General features: G+C 40.8%; 1 protein-coding gene across 6 annotated transcripts in view; it reads left to right on the top strand.

Moving 5' to 3' along the window:
• SLC1A3 (solute carrier family 1 member 3) overlaps positions 1-20,180 on the top strand; it is a 202,322-nt gene that overhangs the window by 152,231 nt on the left and 29,911 nt on the right. For 5 of the 6 annotated variants that reach the window (XM_069096147.1, XM_069096151.1, XM_069096149.1 and 2 more), the window contains one exon: positions 15,759-15,963. The exons of the other annotated variant lie outside the window; for it this stretch is intronic. In XM_069096147.1, coding sequence (XP_068952248.1) covers positions 15,759-15,963 — 205 coding nt within the window. The remainder of the gene's footprint in view (positions 1-15,758; positions 15,964-20,180) is intronic. 6 annotated transcript variants of the gene reach the window in all.

Here is a 20,180-nt window from a genome sequence, read left to right on the forward strand (position 1 = left end):
TGGGTATTTGGAGCATCTGTTAGACCCCCATAACATATTTCCTCTGCTGTATCTCTACAAACTCCCACCTCCCGTCTAGAGCCCAGCTTCTAACCTTCTGCACAGACAATGTAGAATGCCAGTATTAGTGCCAACATAGAACATCTGGCCTAGGCCGGATGATGCTCCCCTTCCCTCTAGCCATACGAACTCTGGACTTATTTTCCTATCTTTGGGCACCATATCTTGGTTTCCCACCACCCATATCTTGCGTTCCAAAAGGATCAAAAATTTTAAACTGAAAGGAACCTAAAAGTCTATCTGGTCCAACCTCCTTAATTTTTGAATGAAGAAATTAAGCTCTTACCCAAAGAGTTTGAGTAGCCCAAGTCATACAACTGGCAACTGCCAGAGGGAAGAGTCAAACCTTGGTCTGTCTGACTCTATACTTACCACATGTATATATTCTCTGATGTTATAGTGTATTGTTCAGCTAGAAAAGCATGTCTGTCTCACTCATCAGGCTGTCAGGGTCAAGGTGCTGTCCAAGAAGTCTTAAGGCTTAATACTCTAACTTCAATTCAGTATTTGTTTTTATCAAGACCACCTTCTCCCAGTCCCACACAGTTCTCAAAAACTTCAACTTCTTTAGTCACTCCAGCAGAGCCTTACCCCCTGCCTGATGCTGGACCTAGAAACTATAGCATCCTGCGTTCCATGAGTCTATCCAAATATCCCATGGAGCTCCAATTCATAACATTCATAGTTACCCAGCAACAGGCTGTCTGCTCCCATCAAAGGCACTGCTACAGTCCAGTGCAGGGCCACCCAGATTGCCTGTGACATGAGCTACCCAGGCCTGCTCTACCACAAATCCTTGGGGCTTTGTTCTAAGTACGAGGTAGCAATTCTCTTCAGATGCCAGAATCTCATCCTGCTTTCCCTGGAAAACAGGCAGGGAAATGATCACTGAATCCTGCAGAGATACTGCAGTTGGTGCAGTAGGCAACATGAACAGGCCTGTTCCTTTTGTTGTTCTGATGGCTCATCAGTGAGTAATTCAGACTTCTAGAGATGCTTCAGAGTTCTGTGTCACCCCCACTCCTCCCTCCGGAGTGAATCAAAGGGAGACACCTTCATGGTGATTCTAGTGCTGATGTCACTGAACTAACACAGAGACTCCAAGGCTGGGATTGTCCTTCACAGTCCTGGCCATGTTCTTCCCAAAACAGAAACAGGAGGAGCTCAAATACCCAAATGATTCAGAAATGCATATAGGTGTGTGTGGGTGTACACACACATACATATACACACGTGTATACACATATATGCATCATAATACACAATATATATGCATATATACACATATGTGTGTACATGTGCATATAATATATATGTATATGCATACATTCACAGGGAGAGAGGGAATTACATACACAAGTGTATGGGTATCAATATCTATATATCCCTTTCATCCCTGGTTTCTTTACTGATATTTTTGAGGCATTGAAGGAAGGGGCAGCACAAGGAGCAAGGTCATTGCTTAAATGCATTCCCTCTAATACTCCATGGACTTACTCAATCACCCTCCCATTCACATTCACTAAGTGCCCTAACTCTGATTTACTTCCCTACTTTCACTTTCTCCAGTCTCCCTCAAACAATCTTTCAATCAACAAGCATTTATTAAGCAATGACTTTGTGCCAAGCACTATGAAAGGGGAGGTGGTGGGGATACAAATACATGAGTAGAATTGTGCCTGCCCTCAGGGAGCTCACCTTCTAGGGAAGTCTATTCAAACCAGAATGCCCTCTCAGCCTAAATACAAGTTCTTTGTCCACACCACTTGTGGGCTGGTTTCTTACCCTCCCACAACCCAGTGCTAGCTCTGGGGCAATTTATTCATACTCTTAAATTGGCCTGGAGAATTACAAGCAGCTGATGCCCTTACTGCATTGTTCCTCCCTTCCTATTCAACTGGATTGCAGACTCAGAGTCTGACACATTGCTTTGAATGGGAGATTGATCTAATAAAGTTACCTAAGGTATAACATTTGGTTATAATGCACCAAAGCTGATGCTATAGAAAGATGCTGGTTGGATCTACCTAATATCTGGCTTTTCCATCTCTAATAATAAGATGCCCTATTATATCAGCATTCCTCAAACACATTTCATGGGATCTTTGTCTTCCATAAATCAAGTTCAAGAAGTCCCATAGAATAACCCGTGTCCTTTGCTGTCTGTAGATATAATACACAACGTGTGTTCAGCCTTTGCTCAGAACCATCTAAGATTGGTTAAAACCAACTATGTGATTGAAAAATTGGCTTCTTATTGATCTAGAATCAATTGTTGCTTTTACTTTTGTATGATTTACAACCATAGATTTAGAACTGAACAGAACCTCAGAGTTCATCCAGTATAACTTCTCCATTTCACAGAAGAAAAGCCAAGGCCTTCCAAGGTTGAATAACTTGCCCAAGGGCAGACAAGTATTGATGGAGTAATGGCGCTAGGCTCCAAACTCTGATGTTCTGTCTTGGCAAAGTACAAGTAAAATAATCAAGTTTCCATTTATAGCTGTTTCCATATATAGTTATATATAGTATATATCTAGAGATTAGATAGATAGATAAATAGATAGATAGATGGATGGATGGATGGATGGATGGATGGATGGATGATGATGAAGATAGATGATAGATAGATAGATGATAGATAGACAGATAGGTAGGTAGCTAGATAGATAGATAGACAGGCAGACAGACAGACAGACAGACAGACAGACAGACAGACAGACAGACAGACAGACAGACAGATAGATAGATAGATAGATAGATAGATAGATAGATAGATAGATAGATTAGATAGGTAGGTAGGTATAGCTGTGACTTAATTGGCATAGGGAACTCCTGATGAAAAGAATCCTCTACCAAAGCAAATAGGTTTCTGCTCTTTAAATTGCAACCATAGAAAAATGGGCTGGGGAACTGAGAAGTTAAATAACTTACCCAGGATCACATAGTAAATCTATGTCAGAGGACTGAGCCCAGATCTTACCTACTCAGCAGGTAACTCTTTTACCCACTGGGCTGCACTACCCATCTTGGATAATTGAGTGAAGCCACAAATTTTGAAGAAGCAAAATAGTAAAGATGTTAAAAACAACAACAACAACTCTGACAATGAAACAAACATCCACTAACCTAGATCAGTAGAAAAGTCAAAATACAGAAGAAATATAGATCTAATAATAACCACTTTCTGACTGAGTTTCCTTCTTTAGTACCCAATTCTGTACATGCTAGTTTTTGTACCAACTTTTTTTTTTTTGCTTTTTGGAGGACAGTTGGGGTTAAGTGACTTGCCCAAGGTCACTTGGCTAGTTTTGTGTGTGTGTGTGTGTGTGTGTGTGTGTGTGGTGTCTGAGGTCGGATTTGAACTCAGGTCCTCCTGACTCCAGGGCCGGCGCTCTACTCACTGTACCACCTAGCTGCCCCCTTGTACCAACTTTTTAAGAATAGCTTGTATAGCTCTGGCAAGTTGACTTGTCATTTACAAAGTATGGATGAAAACAAAGCAAAGATTTTAAGCAAACTTGTGATAACCTAAAATGACTACCATTAGGTAAGTATATAGGGTAATAAAAATTGGTGCAAAGCTAGTGCATCCAATATTATTCCCAATTAGGAAACATTTATCGAAAACAATCAAATCACAGCCTCACTGTTTCATGTAGTTTCAATATTGTTAGATTCAGAAGAAAATTCAACTGAACCAATAATTTAAAAAAAAAACCTACTATTAGTATTAGGGATTTTCAGGTCTAGCTCTCAGACTAATTTCTTCTGCTGTCTCAGGTGGTGTTTATTCCTTTGGATAGGAAAAACTGAGAAGGTGAATTAGATATTCAAAGGGCAGTTACAGCAGCTAATGATTTGCTTTGCTAGTCAAAGCTTAAGGGAATCATAGGCCATGACAAAAAAAAAAAAAACTTGAACACATCAACTCTCTTTTTTTGTTGTTCTTTTTAGAGGGGGAGGGCAGGGCAATTGGGGTTAAGTGCTTTAAGTCACACAACTAGTAAGTGTTAAGTGTCTGAGGCCAGATTTGAACTCAGGTCCTCCTGACTCCAGGGCCCATGCTCCGTGCCACCGAGCCATTCCCTGAGCACATCAACTCTTGAACCTCTCTGTGTGTTCTATGGCTATAGATCTTTGCTCTATATTTTGTTTTCTATTCCTTGCCTTTTTTTCTTTTCCTCCTCCTCCTTCTTTTCCTTTTTCTTCTTTTCCTCCTCCTCCTTCTCTTTCTCCTCATTTTCATCCTTCTCTTTATCTTTCTTCATCTTCTTTCTCTCCAAAGAGTTTTATATCAAACTGAAATTTATTTGTATTTGTTGTATAAATTGAAAAAAACCTTTGTCCACTATTTTTACAGTTCCTCTACCCACTTGTTCCCCCAATAAAGGGGAAAAAACATTCTCAGGCTTTTTTTATACTTTGTGTGAGTTCTCATCCAATTCTGTAGTGAATGGGACCTCCACAGACAAAGTGACCCAGCCTGTGTCACATCACACTAAAATTTGGGGCTTCCCTTATTAGCTTCTGGACAGTAGGATCTGTTTGTGGAAACCCCGGTAAGCAGGTAATGCTACACTAGAAATTAAACAATAGATTCTCAGTAAGACCTGATTTTAAAACTGGCCTCAGATGCTTAATAGCAGTGTGACCTTGGTCAAGTTATTTAACCTCTGTTTGCCTCATTTTTTTCAACTCTCAAGTGAGGATAATAATAGCAAACACCTTCCAGGATTGTGTGAGGATAAAATGAGATAATATTTGGAAAGTTGCTGGATGGATGGATGGATGGATGGATGGATGGATGGATGGATGGATGGATAAATGGATAATCACACTGTAGACCTTAGAGAAGCAGATGGTATGTATAGTGGGTATTGTGCCAGACTTATGTGAAGAAAACTTTATCTTTACCAGATATATGATTATGAACAAAGCAATGACTTTCTGGTGACTGCCTAAGAAAAACCTAGTAAAGTCAACAATTCTCCAAGGGTATGCCACCCACACTAAAATTTCTGCTAATGTGTGCTTGAATTATATGGAACTTACCCTTGTCATGTGTGCATGCACCAGTTTCTTTCAGTAGAGCGTGATGACTCATCACAAAAGCCCGTTCTGTGCTGTGAGGTGGGAAAATGTTTGAGAACCATTATACTAAGACATAGTTCTTTGCATAATGTGTGATAGAAGACATTCCCTCCCCAAGAAATCAACGATCCTGACATAGTCAACCAAATCTTCAGTTAATAATGGGGGAAATGTTTTATTTTCTTTTGTTTTAACATCACTTTCATTTCCCTCTCTCTTTCTCTATCCAAACATCCCTTCCTTTTAGCAAATAACAAAAAAAAGTAGGGTGAGCGTGGAGCAGTTTAACAAAACCTACTGACTAATCACAGATTATGACATTTATGCAGTATACCACACCCATAGCCCCCAACTTCTGCAAAGAAGGAAAGTGGTTGCATTTTTTTTCACTTCTCCTCTGGGGCAGTCATTCCTTTTCTGTAAAACAATGTACTTATAATTGATGTGCTCACTACTGTCCTATCTCCTGAAAGAAGAAGGACCAAAGTCTCAAACTCTCCACCTTCAAAGGCATGTCTCTTGGGACCTGTTCTAGGAAGGTGGAACCATATTATTTTCATTCTCCTCCCCCCTCCCTAACAGAGGCACACTTTTTTTTGAAGAGCTGCTAGTTTCCGTGGTCCCGGGTTTCTAAATTTTGGCTTAGGGACAGTCATTCCTTTGTCCTCTGCTCTTACAATGAGGTAACCAAAGAAAAAGAGCCTTGGTCTGGGTCTGTCGGCTGTTACTAATCACTGCTCCCCGGCTTGCTGTGAATCCCTACTTGCCTCTCCCTCCTGCTCTGCTTAGCACACATAAAGAAGATAAATTACTCCCGCTTCCCCTTCAGAAAGCATATTGTGCGGCACATTCCAATACTGTGAGTAAAGGATGGGCTAATGGGAAGAGTTAAATGGGGATGTGAATGGCTGCACAGCAGGCTAGCTCCAGTCTGGCAGATGTGAGCTGAGGGGAAGCTTGGGTCTGAGGCCCTTCCGAAAGTTTCCTGTTACCTTGCTGCTAGAGAGAAAGTAAATCCCTGTGGTAGGCATTGCCTTACCGTTACAGTGGCTCTGCTGTGGTATCAGGGCGTAACAAGAGTCTATTCAACAGCTACCATTTGTGTGTTGAAAGGAACCTCTCGACCACCCAAGGGACCTCTCAAACCCGTTGCCTACGAGAGATGGTTTTCAACTGAAAAGTGGAATAAAATGGCCTTGAAAACCAAGGCCTCTGATGCATGAAGGAGTTACTGCTGGACTGAGTCCTCAGTTTCACCTCCTTGACTATCACTCTACCGTGTGGAATATTCATTTGCACAGGTGGAGTGGAGCCAGAGGAAAATAATTGATTGCTCAGTGCTACCAGACTTGGGGAGAAAAGTGATTTAGCTGACTTTGTCTGCCACTAATAACACAGCTCATGCCAGTAAATTTCCATTAACAATCTTTCAAAAGAGTATTCTGTTTTCTCTGTTTTTTTTAAAACCCCTGTTACCTTTCTTTAAGGCACTACACAGTTCACTGTGAAATACTACAGGCAGAGTAAAAGGATGAGGTTGTTGACAGAATTCAAGAATCAAATTTTTAAAATTATTTCCCTGCACAAATCACACACCATCACAACTGCAGGTCTGGAAAACCAGCACGCACGTTTGCCATTCTCATGCAATGCTGCCTCTCGAAGGTCCTTGGCATCCAAGGCTAATGAAAAGGCCAGAGTTGTGACATTATTAGCAGTCATAATGGAGAGGAAAAATGAGGCCAGGATGAAAAAAGAGTGAGAAAGTACTTGAGCTTTGATTTAGTGTGTATAGGGCACAATTAGGCTGGGCTCAGCTCTTTGTGGGATTGTTTGAAGCTCTTCATTGGGATTCACCACTTAAAATGGGCCTCCTTACTCAAACTTCTGTTTGTTGGGTTTTTTCAAGCTCTGATCTCTGAGGAACTACAGTTTCTTTAGATGTTCAAATGAGTTGGCCATAGGCCAAAGGTCAGCAACTTCTTCAGCTTGGGTGCCCTCAACAGGACTAAAAAAGTATGCCCCTCCTCTTTTAAGTTCCCTAGTACTGACTACAGAGGGACCCAATTCCCACCACTCTGCTCCACTCTATTTGTTGTCTTAGGTCTGAAGACTCAACTTTTTGCATGACTGAGTTTTCCCATTTATAGACAGACAAAATAAAATCAACAGCAACCACCAGTTACAGGCAAGACTTCAGGGACTGGGAAAGGGAGTGTAGTAGAGAGGGTCCAAGACTTGGAGTCAGAAGAAGGCTCAAATTCTGACTCTACCGTTGTCTGGATGTGTGACCATGTACACATCTAAGCATTACTCTGGATCTTTGTTTTAAGATTCTATGATGGAAACATCCCAGCAAGGGGAAAGAATAAATAAAGGAAAAAGAAGATGAGGAGGGGGAAAGACAGAGAAGGTGGGGTGTGACATACGGAGGAAAGAATGAGAGAGAAAGAGAAAGACAGAGAAAGAGACAGAGAGAAAGAGAGACAGAGACAGAGAGAGACAGAGAGGGAGAGAGAGACAGAGACAGAGAGCAAGACAGAAAGAGACAGAGAGAGAGAAGAGTAACAGAGTAAAATGAAAAACATCTGATAGCAAATGGTACTACTAACTGCCATTCAGTAGAATTTTTGCCATTAATTTCTCACCTTAGCCACAGTTTCATAGTTTCATTTACTTTCCATAGCATACTTTCTGGTTGTAGATAGTTTTAGACATCTCCAGAACTTGCTCTCTAAAGGGCCAGCACCAAATAATTTAACACTGAAAAAATTTAATGAATTTTTTTAATTGGAGATTCAAACTAATTCCATCAGTCTTTTTACACTCACACACACACACACACACACACACACACACACACGCACGCACGCACACACAATCCTTGTACCTGTCCTTTAAATATCCTGTTAGCCTTTCTTTCCTGGTGAAATTGTTTTTATGTGTCTAAGCAGGAGATAGCTGAAGAATAGGGTGACTTTCTTTTCCCCAGTTATGTCCTTCCAGAAAAACTCCCTACATGCACACCAAGTCCTGACACTGTGCAAAGCCTGAAACTTTGGATAGAAGATACATGTCCTTTATCCTATGTACCACATCCCATGCTGTGCACCCCACATATCCCATTCCATATCCTGAGCTCCTCAATTCCCACTGCCCACTCTGCACTCCCCCCCCCGCCACCCTTCTTCATATCCTGTTCTGCTCCCATGGTCCACATCCCACACCAGGCATTCCACACTCCAAATCCTATACTCCATAGTCATGAATATAAAGCAATTGTAATTCTAAAATTTTATAAACCCGCAAACAAACCAAATATCCTCAATTCAGGCCAGTACAGTATCTGGCAGGGTGCTGCCTCATGTTAAACTCTGTAAGTTTGACCATCTTGAAATCCTAGAAGGGTGAGGAACAGGAGGCTTTCATTAGATTAGTGTTTAGGACATGCATTGTGAGGAAAGAATGCTTCTAAAATAATACAAAAACTGAAAAGGAATGATATTCCTGAGTCAGCAGTTGGCATCACCATTTCCCCATTTTTCTGGTCTCAAAACAGCCATCCTGGAAGAGAAATGAAAAGTCAGTGGGGATAAATGGGAAGACAATTTCTAACAGAAAAAGCTTTCTCTTTTTGATGTCATGTTTTGAAATCTGTGGCCAGGGTTGTTGTGGGAGAGTGTGCAGAAACACATTGATTTATAAGCCACAGATTTTCAAGAGTTCAAAAATGTAAGGCCACAATCAGTGGGAAGTAGAGCCTAAAGAAAGTGTTCTTGGTGGGGGCATGTCCTTCAGGACTTGGCTAGAACAAAGCTTCTGGTTTTCCACAGAGTCACACCAAAGTGAGTAACAATAAGTAAGTCCAAACACAAGTTCAATGTTACGTACTTGTGGAGTGTATTGAAACTGAATTGTGGTTCATGGTTAGGTTGTTATTCAAATTCAATGCAAAAATATCATCTTTAAAGGAGCAATTGGAGATGATCATCTGAATGTTTCAAGCTTCTGCTACCAAGTCTGATTTCTGCAAGAATTATCCAGATCTTTGAAACAAAAAAGTATCTTGTAGAATAAGAGGCACAGTTGTTTTCAGTTTCTTGAGGGCAGGGCCGTCTTCTTCCATTTCCACCACTAGCACCTCCCATCCCCCAGGACCTGGTGTGGTACTGAGCACATGGATAAGCATGTAGAACAGAAATCAATTCTTGGTGATCTACTTCCAGATTGTTCTTTCTCTTTGGAGGCTGCCAGGATGTCACAGAAAGAAGGATGCCTGCTAGGCTCTAGTCCCAGTTTTGCTACTGACAGGTTAGCACCCTGATGCCATGGAGAACTTGTTCCGAGGAGGCCAGCATAAGTAAGGAGCCCTTCCAAAGGGGGGTGGGCACTGATAAGGATCCTTGTAGCTGGGGGAAATCACTGTCACTCTAAGGTCAGCATACATACCGACTTTTAAAACCGAGATGCTTTTGGCTCATAAAGTCCCTCTCATCATAGAATCTGACTCCCATTCTCAGGGCAGGGTGTTTTCAATGGACCAAGCCTGTGAAAGCCTAGGCTGCAAAAAGGCAAAAAGAGACTAGTGACTGCTAGTTAGAAGGAGAAATTCTTTTTCTACTCTCTCCAAATAATGCATATTTTTTACATTCCCCCCCTTTTTTACTATGCCCCTGTAACTAACTACATGTCCACCGATTTCTTCCTCTTCCTCCCATCTCCCTTTCCCTCATTTCCTTGGTAATCCCTTCCCAGAACTTCAGTTCAGTTCCTAGCTTAGTCTCTTTTGCTAGGAAATTATCAAGGGCTTCATTCTTTGTCCTTGACATTACAGAGGACTGCTTTTTAACGTCTTTATTTTGTCTTCAATGTGACGGATTCTACCTGTTAACCCTCATTTCCATGGAGGGTAGGTGACAGGGGAGGTAAGGATGGGAGTTTGGAGGAAGATGGCACTGAGAGCTCCAATGGGAGAGCCTGAGGGAAGACAGGAGAGGGGGAGTCTCTTCGGTTCTCATCAGCTAGCCCTCTTCTTACCTCTCTCCAGTCGGTACTCTACTGGTCAGGAGACCATTCCCTTTCAGACCTCATGTGTACAGATTGTAGATGCTTGGCTTGCTGTTGCCCTGACAACCTTGGATGTGGTAACCCTTCGTGCTGTACATTTCCCAGGCTACTCTGGGAGAATGAGATGACTAGAGTTTAAGGGGCCTTGGGGGAGGCAGTCAGGGAGAACTGTGACAAAGGGAGGTAGAGAAGAGCTAAAAAGGGACAAAGGTGGGGAGAGAAAGAGAGATAGAAACAAAGAGACAGAGAAACAGACACAGAGAAAGAGAGACAGAGAGAGACACAGAAATAGAGAGAGAGGAGAGAGAGACAGAGAGACAGAGAGAGACAGAGAGACAGACAGAGACAGAGAGAGACAGACACAGAGAGACAGACACAGAGAGAGACAGAGAGAGAGAGACAGAGAGAGAGAGAGAGAGAGAGAGAGAGAGAGAGAGAGAGAGAGAGAGAGAGAGAGAGAGAGAGAGAGAGAGAGAGAGAGAGAGAGAGAGAGAGAGAGAGAGAGAGAGAGAGAGAGAGAGAGAGAGAGAGAGAAGAGGAGCAACCAGTAGCAAAATCAATAGTGAGAACCAGTCACCCCATGGGAGAAAACTTGAGACTGGCTTAATAAAGAAACATACACATTCCCCTGGCCTCTGCCTTGGCTAGGACCCTAGCCCCTCTTACTGGCACCTCCCTCCACTGCTAAGACCTCTTAGCTAACTTTATTATTGCTACTTGGGGCCTTGGAATAATAGAATTTAGAGCTAGAAGGGGTAACTTTAGAAATGAGGAAAACTGAGACCAAGAGAGGTCAGGTGGTTTGCCTAACATCACAAGGTAGCAGGTAACAGAGATAGGATTTGGCCACCAAAGCCAGGATTCTTTTCCCAGTGCCACATAAAACTACATTCAAATAGCATATTTTTAATGAAAAAAGCATTGATTCAGTGTTTACTATGTGGCCAAACACTGTGCTAAAGCAGTGGATATAATCTTTGAAGGGATTTAAATTCAACTTTATTTAAATAGCATCATTTTTTTTAAAGAGCAAAGACATACATAAGATATCTATTACAGGATATAAAGAAACTTCTTATCTGATGAGGATCATAGATTTAGAGCTAGAAAAGGCCTTGGAAATAAATTAGTCCAGCTCCCTCATTTTGCTAATAAAGGACCATTGAGATTATATCATCTACCCCCACTCATTTTAGAGATGAAGGAACTGAAGCCTAGGGAAGTGGGCCTTAGTGGCTTGCCTAAGGTAACAACAAGGAGTAAAGTAGAAAAACTTGAGTTCGTACTCAGAGAAATAAGAACGAGGGTCATTATTCTTACAGGGAAGGAATACAAGATACTAGCTGCCCAGCTCTTCCTCTATCCTCATGTGACATTTGCTTAAGACATTATTAGTTCCTGAAAGCCTGATCCCCTAGAGCCCATATTCCTGGTAGTTCCACCCTGTGACCCTTTACTCAGTAGTTTGGCACCATGGGAATTTGCCTAGCCTGCTAACTGAGCATACTCTGTCATTTCAGTCGTGTCTGACTCTTTGTAACCCCATTTGGGGTTTTCTTGGCAAAGATACTGGTATGGTTGACCATTTCCTTCTCCGGTTCATTTGATGGATGAGGAAATTGAGGCAAACGAAGTTAAGTGACTTGGTCAGGGACACACAACCAGTTAGTGTTTGAGACAATTTAAATTCAGGAAGATGAGTCTTCCTGGCTCTAGGCCTGGCGCCCTATGCACTGCACCACTTTGCCCAAATCTTAGATTTCAAAAGTACTCTTAGATCTAGGATTTAAAGCTGGGATGGGATCTCAGAGGTAATCTCATCTGACCTCTTCCATTTTATAGATGAGAGAACCAGGGCTCAGGGGAGTTAAGTGATTTGCAGAAGGTCAGACTGCTAGCAAGGAGCAGAGTGAAGATTCAAACTCAAGTCCTCTGACCTGAATCCAGTGTTTCCTACAGGATGGCTTCTAGAGGTCTATTCATCCTTCAGCTATTTCATACCTAAAGAGTAGATAGAGAAAAGAATTCCAGACACCCCACTCACCCACCAATGTACTCTCAAATTGGTCTTCATTTTTTAAAAACCATCCACCTCCCCCCAAAAATGCCATCCTCAGATGACTCAGAGTTTGAATATATTTTTTGTTCTCTTTCCTGGGACATCTTCCCCTTTTTATTCTAACCCGAGCTTTCTAATTTCACTCTTTGTGGAACATCTTTTCAATACAACTGCCTTAAACACATAGCTCTCTCTTTGAGTAGCTATTGGTCAGGAATGGAAAGGGGGAGGGGGAGAGAGCATTGGAGAAAGGACAGAGCCATGGAGGAAGAACTAACATGAGACCGGAACAAGAGATCAAAATAGGAGACTAAAGAAAAAAAGAGAAAAAGAAAGTCCTGCTGCTTGGTACCACTTATGAGAGACATCCGGCCTATTGTGTTGCTGATGTCACTCTGACAGACCAGCAGCGAAAGAACTAAAGAATTCCTGTCCCAAATGGTGAACAATTCAGGCACCAAAGGAAACAAACAGCCACCAGAACTCTTCACTGCAAGGGCAGGAAAGCAGAGATAGTTCAAGATGTGATTCAGACCAGCAAATGAAAAGGGAAGGGGTAGGAGGTCGAAGCTGCAGACTTGGGATTTGAGTTGGACACAGATTGTCCCATTTTTGATTGCATGGTGAACTGTTGTAAATTGGCACTGACCGAATGAATGGATGCATGTGGTGGGGTAATTAAATTTTCTCCTGGGTTTCAGGAAAGAGTGGGCAAGGATAAAGGGGGCCCAGCTCAGTACTTGCAGCTAATATTTTCTTTCTCTTCTAAATAGTAACTGACTGGTTAGTTTAGTGAGTTGATGTATGTCCACTGGTGAAGCCAAGGTCACTCACGGCTTTAGTTCTCATGAAGGCTGTTAGTTTCTCTGAATTCTATCTTGTAAATGGGTACTATTACTCAAAAGGAAGGATAAATTGGCATGTATCATTTTGCTTCTCTGGGCCTCAGTTTCCTATCTATCAAGTGAGAGGGGTTGAATGAGACCAGAGGTTCTCAATGTGGTCTGCAGACTCTTGCCCTTGATGTCAAAACTATTTTCATAATAATAACAAGATGTTATTTATAAAACCCACACAAACAAAAGCTCTTTAGGGTTCTTGGTAATTTTTAAGAGTACTTTTAAGGCTCTGAGACCAAGAGATTTGAGAACCATTGTATTAGATCATCTTTAAAGCCCCTTTCTACCCTAAATTATATGATTATCTATGAACCATCATCCCTATGGAAATCCCTAGTGATATTAGAGTTATATATAAGGGTTACAGATGGAGAAAATACTTGATTTTATTTTTATACATGTTAGTAGGAGTTTATTCTGGATCAGAATTATCAATAGGGACACTCCTGAGAGTCCCCAAAGGAATGTGATCATAATATAATGATGAAGGGACTAGAAACAATGCCACAGGAGATTAGCATGAAGGTAGAGGAAAGATGGCAACAGATATCAGGAGGGACACCAGAAAACCAGTCCTTAAGGTTCAACAATTTTTGGTCATTGATTTTGTTTCATTGTGAGAGTTGTGGGAAGCCAGTGAGTGGAGATTTATAGACGACACCTTTATTCTAAATCTTTCTCCTTTAAATAGTAACTGACTGGTTAGTTCAGTGAGTTGATGTATGTCCATTGATAAAGCCATTTCAGTACTTATCCCAAATGTTTTTCATTCTTAAACATTAAATTGTAAAAAGGACTTCAGAAGTCATGTTTTAATGCCTACCTAAAACACAAATGTCAACCACAATGGCCCTGAGAGGGGCTCATTTAACCTCTGCTTAAAGACCTGCCAGGGGCAAGGAACTCATGATATCTGGAGATGAACCATTCTACTTTGGGACAGCTTGAATTTTTAAGAAATTTTTCCTTATGTTGAGCAGAATTTTGCCTCCTTGTAATTTACACCCATTGCATCTTGTACTATAATCTCTGGATCGAAGCAAAGCAAGTGAAATCTCTCAAATAATAGCAACTCTTCAAAATGATTAGAAACAATTATTACCTACTTTTCATCTGACTAAGTATTTCTTCCTTCGACCAATCTTGTGATATAGTTTTGAACCCCTCAACTTCATCCTCTATGGACTTTCAGGAGCCACTACTCTCAGGAGTATCCATATTTTGGCACAGCACAAGATCTTGATAACATTCATGAAAAATAAAATCAAGTATTTTCCTCTTCTCTAAAATAAGGAGGTGGGCTATTCTAGCTCTAAGATGCCAATTCTAGGAAACAAAAGGAAATGCCATTGAACAGAGAGGTGATTCATAGGGTTCACAGGGATTCATAGGGAAGGAAGAAGGAAAAATGCACAACCAATGATGTCAACAGCTCTTTGGAAACATTAGGAGCTGTTTTATATGTGCCCATTATATACAAAACATAGCATGGTCCCTCCCTCTAGGAAGTAACCATCAAAGATGTCTTGACACTTTAGTTTCATATAGATCCTGCATGCAAATACTCAGTCCTTAGTTCTTAGGATTATTTCAAACTTTCTGTTTGTTTGGTTTTTTCCATTGTCTTTTAGCTAGAGTTCATCCTGTATTCTAGGGCATTTTGAAGAACCTTGGAGTCCTTGCCCACCCTTCCTCATGCAAATAGCCTCCTACCAGAAGTGGAATATGAAAACAGGAGTTAGAAAATAAGGGAGGGTAAAACTTAAAAGTTATAGAAGGTTAAGATGTAGAACTTTATAGATCATCTCATTGAAATCCCTTATGAGAAAACTAAGGTCCAAAGAGGAAATGTGATCTTGCTCTAGTGAATTATTTTGGTAGGTGGCAATGGGGTTCTCACCACTGTAGAAGGTAGAGTGAGAGGAAACCCAATTGATGGAACAGATTGTCTGGATTAGCAGCAGCAGAGTACCAGGGGTAGTCAAGATTGGCATAAGGAACTAAACTTGAAATCTGATTATCTATCTGCTTGAATTGAAGTCAGCAGGTGATTGGAATAAAAGCTCAAAACATGCAGAAAGTATTTGTCCATACAATGGTACCCATTTCGAAGGAAGTTAATGGTTCTCAATCTGCTTAAATCAGCCCAATATTGGGCTAAAGAGAAGCCTAGGCCATTCTGCCAAGAATTTAATAAGACTTTCACATACACACCCTCCCTTCATCAAATAGTAGGAACCTGTGAAAGAATTTCATTATGCTTTCCCTGTCCCAGCCCAGCATTACTGAAGATTGGATTTTTATTTGGTCTCATTTCAAAGATGTGGAATCTATTTAACAGGCAGGAAAAAAATAGTTGGTACATTCTATGACCTACTCTTTGAGCCTAATATAACTGGGTCATTTTGTCCATGTTTTGATTAGGTGGGAGACCAGACCTTCATAGCATGTATGAGTCAAGCCCCAGTATTGTGGAGCAGGGAGAACATGGTGAGGGGAGAGTCATTAATCATCTTCCCATAGAAGCATTTAGTTGATTAATTCTTTAAAACAAATCTCCTTGTGTTTGCCTTTACCAGGGATGGCTGCCCTAGATAGTAAGGCCTCAGGGAAGATGGGATTGAGAGCAGTGGTCTATTACATGACCACAACAATCATTGCTGTGGTGATTGGCATAATCATTGTCATCATCATTCATCCTGGGAAAGGCTCGAAGGAGAACATGCACAGAGAAGGCAAAATTGTGCAGGTGACGGCTGCAGACGCCTTCCTTGACTTGATCAGGTATGTCCTTGCAATGAAGGCCATGTGTATGTGGTGATTCTCTATAGAGTCCAGCAAGACCTCTCTTATTTGCCCAGATCAAAACCTGAATGAGTGGGGCGGCTAAGTGGCACAATGAATAGAGCACTGGCCCTGGAGTCAGGAGGACCTGAGTTCAAATCCAGCCTCAGACACTTAACAAAAAAACAAAACTAGCTGTGTGACCTTGCACAAATCACTCAACACTAATTGCCCTACCTTCCCCCCTCTAAAAAGAAAAAAAAAGGCCTAAATGAGAACTAGACATATGTGAAGGGTTATGGGATGCCACTTTTCATGGCAAACGTCTTTTTGACATGTCATTCTTTCTTTTCCTCTCTTCTCTCTCTCTCCACCTTAATCACTTCTCCCCCAGTGAAATAAAGATACAATGGACAAGTCAAGTTAAAGGGCAACCCTGACTTCAAAGTCTATAATTGGGTTATCCCGTTCCAAATTCCAGTTTTGCTGCTTATTGTGATGTTAGGCAAGTGACTCAATCTCTTGGGACTAGATCATGAGTTCTCAGTTCATCCATGAGCATTTTTTAAAAATATATATTAATAACTCTATTTCAAAATAATTAGTTTCCTTTGTAATCCTATGCACGTAAAACCATTATCCTGAGAAGGGAGTCCATAGGCTTCACCAGACTGCCAAAGGGGTCCATGAAACCAAAAAAAGATCAAATATTCTAGGTTAATTCTAAGGTCCCCTTAAGCTCTAAAGCTATGAAACTTCTTATATTTGTGAAGTATCTTCTTTCCCATATTCACCTATGATGCCCCTTTGGGGATATCCAGGAGTTTCATCTTCCCCATACTCACAGGCCACCTAAGAACTCCAACTCCAGATACATATTTGTACAGTGAAACTTCATAAATTTGCTGCTTATTATGAATCTCAGATGATGGCATATGGGCAAAACTGAAGTTGACCTTTGTTTCATTTTTGAAGGAAGGGCTTACCTAAGGAAATTAGTAATATAACATGAATGGGATCCAAAGTACATGAGGAATGCCTAGAAGATAACAGTTTTTAGGGACTTCCGTGGCATCCATATACACACAATCTGCTGATTACATATGACTCTTATCAGTCCATAAAGGCAGAATATGGCATGTCTGGCTATTGACCACTGGTGAGGCTAAGTTCTTGACTCACCATTGTCCCCTACTGGTATCTTTCTCTCACCACCTTCCTATTAAAACAGATGGTCCCCCCCTCCAAAAAAAATAATTAGTTAATTAAATTTTTTTAAAAAGATGCCCAGCTTTGCCCTTAAAAATGATGAAACCTTTCCCCTATTCCTTTGACCTGCTTCCTGAAAACAGCATACACTTCTTTTTTACTTTTTCTATGGAACACAACAGGGAAGCCTACAAGTTAAAAAAAATAACAGGACAAGAAAAAATCTGTTAAAGGAGGGGGCTGTATAACCTCTAAAGTCCTTTCTATGCCTAGATCTATCATCCTATAAATCAGTATTTATCAAACTCAAATAGAAATGGGGGGCATTTAACCTATACAATGATCCTTCTGGTCCAATATTAACTTAGAAAACCACATATTAACATTATGTTAATTTTTATTAAAAATTTATTTCCCAATTTACATTTTAGGGCCAAATGTGACCCATGGCCACATATTTGATACCTCTGCTAAAATCCTTTCTTTAAGATTTTGTCCACAGAAGCACAAAACTGTTTGGTCTGGAAGTTAGGTCAGTCACTTGGATTTTTAACTAATTAGATCATGGGATCATAGGTATACAATTGGAAGGAACCATGGAAACTATCTTGTCCAGCCTCCACATTTTACAGATGAGGAAACTGAAGCCTAGAGAAGTTAATAGACTTGTCCATGATCACAAAGATAGTGAGTGGGTGAGTCTGGATTTGAGTCCAAATCTCTAACTCTAAATCCAATGCTATTTCTGTTATCACATGATAGATTTGGTTAGTCAAAGTTGTTATGTTTCTCAGTCCTTCTATGCTGAGAAACATAACATATAATCCTCAGTCTAGTTCCAGGTATGAGAATCTCAGGACTGCAGATGGCACCTCCTCCCTGGGGCTTCAAGACTGTAAGTAGCCTCTTTCATTCACAGTCCCCTCAGCTATGAACTAGCAGGGGTCCTGTTCTTAGCCCCCTGGCTCCATCAAATAAGAAGACTACGCCACCCCCTTACTCAGCCTACAAATATTTCTATTCCTGTTCTTCTGGCCTCTGAAAATAAATTCTCACAGCTGCTTCACTTAGCTCTTGGTGGTCTCAATAGCCTCAGGTCCTAGACCTTGTTTCTTGTCATGACCCAGCTTCTCTTTATTGAAGCAAATTCTCTAGTTCGATGTAACAATTTGATCTTCCCTTTAGCTAAAGTGTGGTCCATCCATTCATTGTCTTTCCCAGGAATCTGGGATCCCCATGTCGTCTGTGGCACCATAATCTCTACCCAGAGTTTTATTATGAATGCTGTTCGAAGCACAGTCTTGAAGATAACTTTACTTTTTCCTATTCAGGTTTCTGAGCCCAGTGGTGAACTTCCCATGAAGTTCTTTTTTCTGGATTTCCCTGATCCATAGTGCTGATGTGATGGGCATTCAATCAACAATGGGTACTTTACTCTGAATCTGCCCAATTTCATGTGACTAAGTGACTAAATTATGGCTGAATTTGGACCACAGTCCAGAGAAGCCCAGATATTCTTGGAGAGTCTTGATTTCAAAGATTCCGCTTAGCCCCCATAAACTAAATGACTTAAATCCTTTGTCAGACCAACAGTCTGATTTTGAGTTCAGGAAATATGGTAACTATAGTCATAACCTAATTCCTCCTCCTAACAAGTTTATAATAATAATAACAAAATGTCTTGACCTGAATAATAATGTGAATAAGATTTTCCTACAGTTCTCTAGAATTCCCTTCTAATTACAGGATGAAAAATTTAGGGATAGTGAGCATCTCAGAACTCATCTAGTGTAACCCTCTCCTTTTGCAAATGAGGAACCTGAAGTTAAGAGGGGTTAAATGTGTTGTCCAAGGTCACACAGGTAATAAATTGTGGCCAGAATTTGAATCAAGGACCTCTGACATCTAACACTCCACTGAACCAAATACAGGTTTGGATTTTTTAGAAGACTACATATAACAATATTATATCATCATATTCCCCTCATGAGTAAGGAAAGGATCATTTCCCCATTCTAGCCTTATACCAAATGCAACCTTGGGGAAAATTATAAGGCATGTTATGTTTGTCTGTGGAAAACCAAACAGAATGACCTGCCAGCTCTCTGTGTGCTCATGTACCTAATAACAGAACTAATAATAGAACTTTGCCCCAAGGCTGAGACTTTGAATATTTTCCTTACTCCTTTACCTCCAGTGAAGTTCATACTAAGCCATTTCACTTGAAACTTTAAGCCGTGAGTCTTCTAGATTTCAGTATTGCGGTTAGTGTTTATGGAAACACTAGGGCAGATTCTAACGTTGAGAGTAGTGGTAACCATTGAAAAGGGGTCAGAGATCTGAGCCTTGGTGCTCATGATGGCACAGTAGAGTGGGTAACATAGCAAAAAGGTGCATTTCAGACTGCTGTTCATAACCTTTAAATATACCCTGTGGCATACTATGGGCTCTCCATCCTCTTGCAGATTTCTTACATTATAGATGTCAGTCAGAAAGGGCCTTCAAATTCATTTTGCACAAGAGGTAAATCAAGGCCCTGAGAGGTAAAGCAGTTTGTCTAAGGTCATACTTCCTTCTCCCAAGTCCTTCTTCCTTCATGGAGAAGGCAAACATGGTATGATACCAAAGTGATCACAGCACATTAGCACCTCAGTGAACCAGACTACTCTTGAAGATGGGAAGGGATTTGAAATCCAGCAGAGATGTCATCTATTTTATATTATTTCCATTTATTGAATTAAATATATAATTAAACAATTGTATTGTTTCCATTGTCTTTGCTGGGCATTCAAGGCTCTCTACCACCTACCTACCTTTTCAGCCTTACCTCATATTATTTCTCTATATGTACACCGCACTCTGGTCATATTCTAGGCCTCTATTTCCCATCTACAAATTGGCAGTGTTTGTCCTTTCGGCTCTAAGTTCATGATTCTATTGCCTCAGATATTATCTCTTTATTTTATAACTTTCTGATACACTCATCATATCATATTAATATTATGTAT

Source organism: Petaurus breviceps, unplaced genomic scaffold (assembly GCF_028583685.1).
Source record: "Petaurus breviceps papuanus isolate PSGF00001 unplaced genomic scaffold, PetGlider_PUasm1.0 229, whole genome shotgun sequence".
Lineage (NCBI taxonomy): Eukaryota > Metazoa > Chordata > Mammalia > Diprotodontia > Petauridae > Petaurus > Petaurus breviceps.